Below are 8,724 nucleotides of genomic sequence, written 5' to 3'. Positions count from 1 at the left end.
TAGATTCACTGCCTTTGTGTATACACATATACATATATTAAAGACTCACTGCCATAGAGTCAATGATCGCTCATAGCGACCCTCTGTGGGTTTCCAAGACTGTAACTGTTTACTGGAGTAAGAAAGCCCAGTCTTTCTCCTATGGAGCTGCTGGTGGTCTAGAACTGCCAGCCAAGGTGATCGCAGCCTGTATAACCACCACGCCACCAGTAGTTGTTTAAGCCGTTTGCTATTCTCCTGGACTACAGTTTTCATTCACTCACCCTTTTCTCCCCTCTCCACTGGAACAGACCGCAGGGATGCGTACCTACTGACGGTGTCCAAAGGAAAGCCCCACTTCAAACTCTTCATGAGTTAGGGTCTAGGTCCCAAATGAGCCGATGCCTACTCATAGTGACCCTGTAGGGCAACATAGAACTGACCCTGTGAGTTTCCGAGACTGTAACTTATTACGGGAGTAGAAAACCCTGTCTTTCTTTTGTTGGAGCTGTGGGTGGTTTCGAACTGCTGACTTTGCAGGTAACAGCTGAGACTCGTAGAAACAGTACAAGGTCTCTGGCCAGGGTGCACACCGGCTGCCTCTGTTGGTGCTCTGCATCCCCTCATTGCCCTTTGGCTCCCCTGCCCCTCTCGATTTCACACCGTGGCTGCAAGTTTTCATGGCCTCTCTCCCGCCCCTCCCTTGTCCTTATTTCTCACAGCAGGAACGCATTTCATATACACCTCCAGAGAGCCCGCTGCCCAGTTACGCCGCTGCCACGACTCCGCTTCATGTTCCAGTGCCTCGAGCGCTCAGGATGGAGGAAGAGTCCATTCGCCTGCCAGCGCACCTGCGTGAGTGTTGCCTCCATGGCGGCCGTGGCAGGGAAGGGAGGGACCGGTAGCCTAACGGAGGACTGACTGACTGACTGACCCACTTCAGGCCCTGAGCTCTGAGATGGATCCTTCTAACTGTTTGGGGGAGCTTTCTCTTCAACCCAAAAATGAGTTTTAAAAAACTTGAGATTGCTGCCTCTGTTTTGTAATGCATCCTTTTTAATCCCTGGCTATATTTAAAAATATATGTGAGGGGAATGTGCAGTAAGTATATGTCAGCATCCCCTCCCACTCCCCCATAGGGAAGGTGATTTGGGTGGGGTGGGGGGGGGCGCAGGGAAGTGTGTCCTTCTCAGTTCACACTTACGCTCCCCTCTTCCTTCCCTAGTCTCTTTATCCATGCTGGCTGCTTTTCTCTCCTCTATTTTAAATGTAGAGAAACCCCTTCGCTCGTCTCCTGTCTCCCACCCGCTCTCTTAGGCCTGCTTTGTTTCAACAGCTTCTGCCAGTTTGTAGTATTTCCACCGTTCTCTGCCCTTACCCTTTGCCGCCACCTGGATTTGAAACCACAGCGGCCCACTTGGCAGATCCTCAGGAGCCACACAGCCTTGCTCTTAGCCAGGGTCTCCAAAGCCACCGCCCTCCACTGGCCTCTCCTTTTTCTGTCTTCCTTCCCTGCCTCCCAGCCCAGGTGATAAAGGTGATTGGAGCAACTGGGGAGAAGCAGTCCCCTGATTGCCACCCTAAGCACGGTATCCAGTGCAGTGCCAGAGTCCGTGACTTGACTATCATCCTGAGGCCTCCATACACACAGGTTATGGAGGGCACTAAGAGGTCCTGTGGCCTGCCTTCTTTGCTTACCAACAGCTTGGGTTGTGCCATAGCTGTGCTTGCTGTCTCTTTCTGTCAGGTCCTTGTCCCCCTCCAGACCCACCCCTCCTCAGAAGCCACACGATTGCTTACTGGATGTGTGAACAAAAGGAGGAAGATGCAGGCTGCTCTTTTATTTTAGAATTCAGTGTAGTTCAGTGATTCAAATAGCTGTGGTGGTAGGAGGTCCTGGTAGGACACCTGACAGTGTCAGGTCTTGGGGGCAGCGAGACTCCCACCCCCTCTCCAGCTTTCCTTACCCGCCAGTACAGGTCTGCGTCATACAACGTTGGGCAGCATCGAGTCACAGACCTGGTCCTGCTCGCTTCGCTGTTGGTGGTCAAGGGAAGGCAGCTCTCCTTTTGTTTGTTATTTCTCCCAATGCAAGCGGAATCTGGCACGGGGGATATCATTGTCGATGTCAGATGGATCGTGGCCAAAAAGAGAGAATACCAGATCAAGATCTGCTTGTGTTTTATTGAATGAGCAAAGGCATTCAACTGTGTGGATCATAACAGACTATAGACCCCATTGAGAACACTTCATTGTACTCGTGCAGAATCTGTACAAAGACCAAGAGGTAGCCACAGGAACAGAACAATGCAATACCAAGTGGCTTAAAATCAGGAAAGTCGTGTGCCAGTGTTGGATCCTTTCACCATACTCATTCCGTGTGTATGCTGAGCAAATAATCTGAGAAGCAGGGCGATAGGAAGAAAATTAATTGGCATCAGGTTTAGAGAAAGGCTTATTAACAACCTGCAATCTGCAGATGATACAACTTTGCTTGCTAAAAGCAAGGAGGACTTGAAACGATTACTGACAAAGATCAAGGACTGCAGCCTTCAATATGGATTACAACTCACTAATAATAATGAAAAGATTAAAGCCCCATAACAAAACCAATAGATGGCATCATGATAATTAGAGAAAAGATCAAAGTTGTCAAGGATTTCACTTTTTTTGGATCCACAGCTAGTGCTCATGGAGGCAGCAACCAAGTGATCAAACAGTGTATCGCGCTGGGCAAAGGCATTGCACAGGACCGATGGCAAAGTTGAGGAACAAGGAAGTCGCTTTGAGTATTAACATGTGCCTGACCTCAAGCCATGATATTTTCAATCACCTCATCGGTATTTGGAAGTTGGACAGCGAATAAGGAAGACCTAGGAAGAACCGATGCATTTGCATTGTAGGAGTGATGAAGAATATTGCCTGCCAGAAAAGGAAAACAAACCCCAAACCCCAAAACTGTGTTCGAAGAAGTCAGAATGTTCTTTCAAGCAAGGATGTGAGACTCAGGGTCTATTCTCAGGAGAGAACAAAACTCAAACAGAGAGAGTTGATTCTGACTCACAGTGACACTGCAGGATGTGGTTTTCCGAAGCCGTAAATCTTTACAGGAGCAGAGCCTCCTCTTTCTTCTGCGGAGCAACTGGTGAGTGTAAACCCGACCTTGTGGTTCAAAGCCCAGTTCGTCCTGCTGACGTGGGTGGTTATTGTGAAAGAGGAAGATTGTCACGGAGCTGGATTGACACAGTGGCTGCAACAATGGGCGCAGACCTTACACCGCGTGCGGGGAAGTGGCCACTCTGGGCAGTGCTTCGTGCTCCTGTGCATCAGGTTGCTGTGAGTCAGAATTGATTCATCAGCACCTAATGGTTTTGTTTGTGTGTTCAACTGTTTATTACAAATTAGGTGAAGGTTTACGGAGCAAATCAGTTTTCCATTCAATCTTTCGCCTACCCTTTGCTTCTTGTCATTGATTGCAGTTCTCACAATGGAACCTCCCTCACCCCACTTCCCCACCTTGTTTCTCATTTCCATTTCTCCACTTTAACTAACCCTTCCTGTCTTCTGAGCTTTGTTCTTGGGCAAATCCTATCCTTCTTATTTCAAATGGTGGATTCATTTCAGGAGTATGCACCTCTCCAGAGTTACTGTTCCTCTTCCTTTTGGCTGGAAACTGAGCTGGGGAGTAAGTTCAGTTCCGGGCCTGAAGGGTGACCGACGGTCATCATCTCACGGGTTCTACCAGTCACTTCTACCACTCAGTCCCCTTAATGCTTGAAAACCCCTAAACCCTGACCCTTGCAGCACTAGAACATGGGTAGGATATAGGCAGGTGAGGCTGAAGAGCAGACTGGTGGGCGGATGGAGCCAGATGTACCTCCCTCCCTCCTCATTCCCATTCTCTCTTCCATACCCTGAGCTGCACACCCTGTGATCTCCAGTCACAGCCTCGCCCCACCACCACCCCTACCCCTGCTCTAACATGTGGTCTGGGTATTGCTGCTTCGCCTGGGCTGGGAGGCGAATGTTCATGCACCCATCCTACTGACTTCTCCCTTGTTAAAGAAATGATGGGGACTGCACAGCTGCCGGGTCATTCATGACTGCGGACACAGTTGTCTCTGTGTCCTTGTAAACCCAAGTGTCAAGACACCAGTGAAACAGAAAAAACTGGAAAAGGAACCACACCATGGTCAACAAGTCAATTCATAGAGCCCCTATAGAACAGAGTAGAACTGCTGAGACTGTAATTCTTTATGAGAGCAGATGGTCTTACCTTTCTCCTCAGAGTGGGTTTGAACCACTGGCCTTGTGGTTATAGCCCAGTGCTTACCCCGTGACACCATCCGGGAGAGAAACAGCAGCCAGGTAATATCCACACTTTTTCCTACATAAGTTCCTTGGGACCTGGGTTACAGAAATAAACACAACAGAAAAAATGTTGGTACAGCTTACATTTTAGTGGGGGGCCGGGGGGAACTTGTGAACCCTTGTCTCAAACAGGCTGTTTTCTTTCATAGAGTCTTCTCATTAAATTTTGAGACATCCTCTAAAGAATCTCTAACTCCTAGTTTGCCTCTGGATGCCTTTACATGTGTAAGGTGCTTTGTTTTCGGAATCATTTTATTGACATCCAATTCACATATCATACAACTGAATTGTTTGATCATATTAAGAAGAGTTGTGTAGTCATCACTACATAGAATCAATTTCAGAACATTGTCTTCTCATGCTCACCGTTGTGTTAGCTCCCCCTATCCATCCAACCACTCCTGCCATGCCCCTCGGTAATTATTAATCCAGTCACTATATTAATTTATATATCCTGGGTTTCATATGCAGAACATTATACAAAACAAACAGGAAACAGACAGAATACAAAAACAAAGTCGCACCAATAACAAAACAAAACAGAGATAAACCTCAACTGAGAAGAAAAAAGCAAATATTAAAAACAGAAACAACTTAAAATAGGTTAAAAGGGAGATCAACCGATAAAGGTATTTGTTTTAGGCTGACTCCATCTGCCCTAATTGACTGTACAGTGCTCTCTGTCTGATAGCAAGGCTCCTCTGGACTGTGGTTAGAGGGGAGTCACTGGAGTCTTACTAATCCATGTGGAGCCTGCAGATGGATTTTGGACTTCCACTGTCATTCGTAGCCTTCTGCAAACAAGTTCAGAATTTAAGCTCTGATCAGCCTTTTGGATTTTATTATTTACAATCCTTGGATCACAGGATGGTGTGCTTCTTCCATGTGAACTTACTTAATACCTCACTTAGATGGTTGCCTGTTTTAAAACAAGTTTTTAAGACACTGTTCTTTCTGATAGCCAGGTACCATCTGGTTTCTTCACCACACTTTGCACTAACATCTATATTTTTAGTGATCTTTTCATGAGGGATAGTATCAAGTAGGACCATGCTATGAAAGTTAATTATTCTTAGACTGGGGTAGAATTAAGTACAAGCCCCCAAATCCTTTCATGTATCTATGGCTTTTATTTGTCTCTGGTTCACTTTAGAGGCACCATTATCTTTTTATGATAGAGAACATTATAAATCATCCCTTTGGGGAATACGGTAATTCTATCGATAGTGTAGTTAATTTTGCCACTGTCATAGAATTTAAAACACTGTTAAGAAAAGGAAATTATACAGGTATAGGCCAGCTTTTCAGCTTGCAATGCATGAATTATTGACTTGTGCAGATTAAACTCTTAAGTGACTGAACACTACAGGAATAATGGGGATTGGTGGTGCTAGGGAAAACTTTCAATAACAGTCATTTACAAAGGCAGAACTATGCCTGCAAGACTAATAGACATGTGTAAGTTTCAAAAACCATTGTGTATGTGTGTATTTTAAACCATAGTATATAGTAACACCCCCCCACCCCACCCCCACCCCGCCCATTTAAATGATATTGCATGGTCTCTCCTTAAGAGAATAGGGTAAAAAAAACCAACAAAAACATAGAATTAGTAGACCTTAACTCTTCTTAACTAATTCTGCTATAAACTTGTTGTTTAACTGAGAGTCTGTCATTAAACTCAGTTTTCCTTTCAAACAACACTGTGCTTGGACAAGAGAATGTTTCCCCACCCTCCTAGCTTGAAATGCTATGGAGCCTCACCGAAGGCATCATCCCTCCCTTCTTGCTACAGTTACTTCCATAGGAACACTCATTTTCTCTTGACTGTTTTCTCATTGAGTACCCTTTTCTGTGCCTTACACACCAATGCATTTATAGTGAACCTTTATTGTGGGCGTGTTAGTCCAGGTAGACTAGAGAAACAAATCCAGGGAGACTCATATATATAAGAAAGAACTTATATCCAAGAGTAATTACATATTAAGAAAACATCCCAGCCCATCCAGATTAAGTCCATAAATTTGATATTAGCCCATGCACCCGATATTACTCCATGGATTCCTCTTAAGACTTATGCAGCACATGCAATGATGCCGAATGCAGGAAGATCACAGGCCGGTGGGCGGCTCCTTGTGGTTTGTCACAGGAACGTGAGGCAGAGAGTGTGTCCCGCCTCCAGGGAGGAAGAGAGGAAGTCACAGAATCCGAATGAGAAGGCCATGCCCACAAGGAGGGATCACCAGGCTGTGACCTGATTGACAGGCTAGACTCCACCCCTTCATTCTTATTTATCAAGTTGCCATGAAATTGTGTAACTACCACAGTGGGGTTACGCTGTACCAGGCATTATGTAAAGACTAGCCCAGGCATGCTTTCATCCCCACAACAGTACCCGCGAGGTCATTGTCCATTTTGCTGCCAAGTCCTACAGAAGGAGTTTAGGGTTTAAGAGAACATAGTTTGCCGACATAGTTAAGAGATCTCAACCTCCAGTCTGTCCTGACTCCAGAGCTTACCTTCTCCCACATGCCACTGTGTAAGTCTGTGCTTAGTATATGTTTCCTCTGGGGATGGGTGGATTTAGCGGTCAGTTAGCCAGTCTTCACTGATGGTGGCCACAGCAGTGCTTTAAGGTAAGAATCAAACTGGCCAGTCAGTTGTTCAGTAGTTTGCATATCCCCCTTGGGTAGATGGTTGGCTCATCTTATGCTAGAAAGAGATGGCTAATGCTCAAATACTGGGCAGTAGCATGTGCTGTTGACCTAGGAATATAATCAGTTGTCAGGTTCCGGGTTCTCTTCAGAATGAGGATGTGACTGGGATGTCCAGTCCATGGCAGCTAGCTACCATAAGTAGCTCTGCATGAGCCGCGCCTAGACACTGTTGCTTCCCACATCGGGAATGATTCCTCTGAAAGTGGAGGTTCCAGGTACCTGCTGTTTGTCCTCTACTAGGGCTTTCCAGGTGAGACCGTCCACTCCTCCCCTTGCCCCTGTTCCAAGGCTCCCTGCTTGAGAAGTGCCTCGTGGAGCCCCCGTGGTGGTTGAGGCTGCACTGCACACTTGAAGCAGCGCAGCTGGGTTTCCAAACCTGAAAGAAAGTAAATATTCTAACAAGGGAATTGGGTTATTGCTCTTTTTAATATGGGATTCCAGCCAGTTCCCAGTGGAATGCTCATGGAAAGTACGGGGAAGAATCTGACAGGCGGGAGTGCAGCGGGACATTTATGGTATTGTTGGGTTGAAAGCATTTTTCAGCTGCGTGTTTTAAAGAGATACTCAACAGACTGCTCAGCTTCAGCGTGGCTCCTTCGCACAGTGGTTAACCCCCTGTGATTTCCAGGTCAAACCCTTCCTTTTAACTCTTCCTTTTTTAAATCAAAAGCTAGCCTTTCTTGAGTAGGGGATACCCATGGCTCTTGAGTCAATTCTGACCCTAGAGGACAGTGCCCCATAAAGCCCCCACGGCGGAAGCTGACCACCACAATTTTCTTCTGTCTCTTTCTTCTATGGGCCAAGTACTTAACCTCTGTGCCACCGGGGCTCCTTTGGGTGTGAAGTAGGGGGATAGATTATACCATCTCAACGAGTCTCATACAGAGGGGCTCTGACAGTTTGATTCCACTAACCCAGATTCTATACTTTCACCAAGGAAGACACCTCTCTTGTGACAAATGAGAAGTAGAAAGTGACAGCTTTCCTTTTGTTTGCCTGTGATAAAAGTGCAGGATAAGTGGAGCAAAGTGCTAAGTGGTGCTTGTGGAGGACTGGAAAGACTGGCAGGGCCGCCTGGGGCCAGGGAAGGAAGAAATCTCAGGGGAGAAGGGCCAGCCCTAACCTTGCCAGCCTGCTCTCACTGACTCCAGACCCACATCTGCAGAACAGGGTCCTGCAACCGTGTCCTGGAACTGCCTTGGTTTGCCAGGCGAGCAAACAGGAAGCATGGGAGTATGTTTATTGAGAGCGGGAGAGAAAGGGCTTCTAGTTCTGCCATGAAACCTTTACAGGCACTGCGCTTTGATTTGCTGTGGTTTTTAACCTGAGGTTCTAGAAGGGTTGAAACGCAATAATAGTTAAAACAGGTTGGTGAACACAAAAGGTGCGCTCTTCCTGAAAGTATGTGTAAGCCTTTCACAGTACCTGGGAACACTGGGAGAACTAAGGGCCCCAAGGGTTGCCTGAGCCTGGAGTGCTTTTTTCTGTTTCTCACCAGAGGCCACACCTCAGTGTGAAGGAGGGGCTTCTTTCTCTAATTTGTCTTCTGCATGATCCAGGCTCCCACGACATGGGGAAAGTCTAAGGCTTTATCACTTCATGCGTCACCATGTGGCTTTGCTGGGAAGAAACAACAGGACAGAGCCTCGTGGAGGAC

At 46.7% G+C, this 8,724-nt stretch overlaps 1 protein-coding gene across 3 annotated transcripts in view; it reads left to right on the top strand.

Moving 5' to 3' along the window:
• ETV6 (ETS variant transcription factor 6) overlaps positions 1 to 8,724 on the top strand; it is a 305,035-nt gene that overhangs the window by 125,423 nt on the left and 170,888 nt on the right. For 2 of the 3 annotated variants that reach the window (XM_004716208.2, XM_045293263.1), the window contains exon 2: positions 702 to 834. In XM_004716208.2, the coding sequence (XP_004716265.1) occupies positions 702 to 834 (133 nt within the window). The remainder of the gene's footprint in view (positions 1 to 701; positions 835 to 8,724) is intronic. The other variant, XM_045293264.1, reaches the window with a different exon arrangement.

The sequence above is a fragment of the Echinops telfairi genome, unplaced genomic scaffold (assembly GCF_000313985.2).
Source record: "Echinops telfairi isolate 266 unplaced genomic scaffold, ASM31398v2 ScPeMD7_1957;HRSCAF=2489, whole genome shotgun sequence".
Classification (NCBI taxonomy): Eukaryota; Metazoa; Chordata; class Mammalia; order Afrosoricida; family Tenrecidae; genus Echinops; species Echinops telfairi.
The sequence above is the reverse complement of the archived record's forward strand: the minus strand, read 5'-3'. Positions and strand labels throughout refer to the sequence as shown.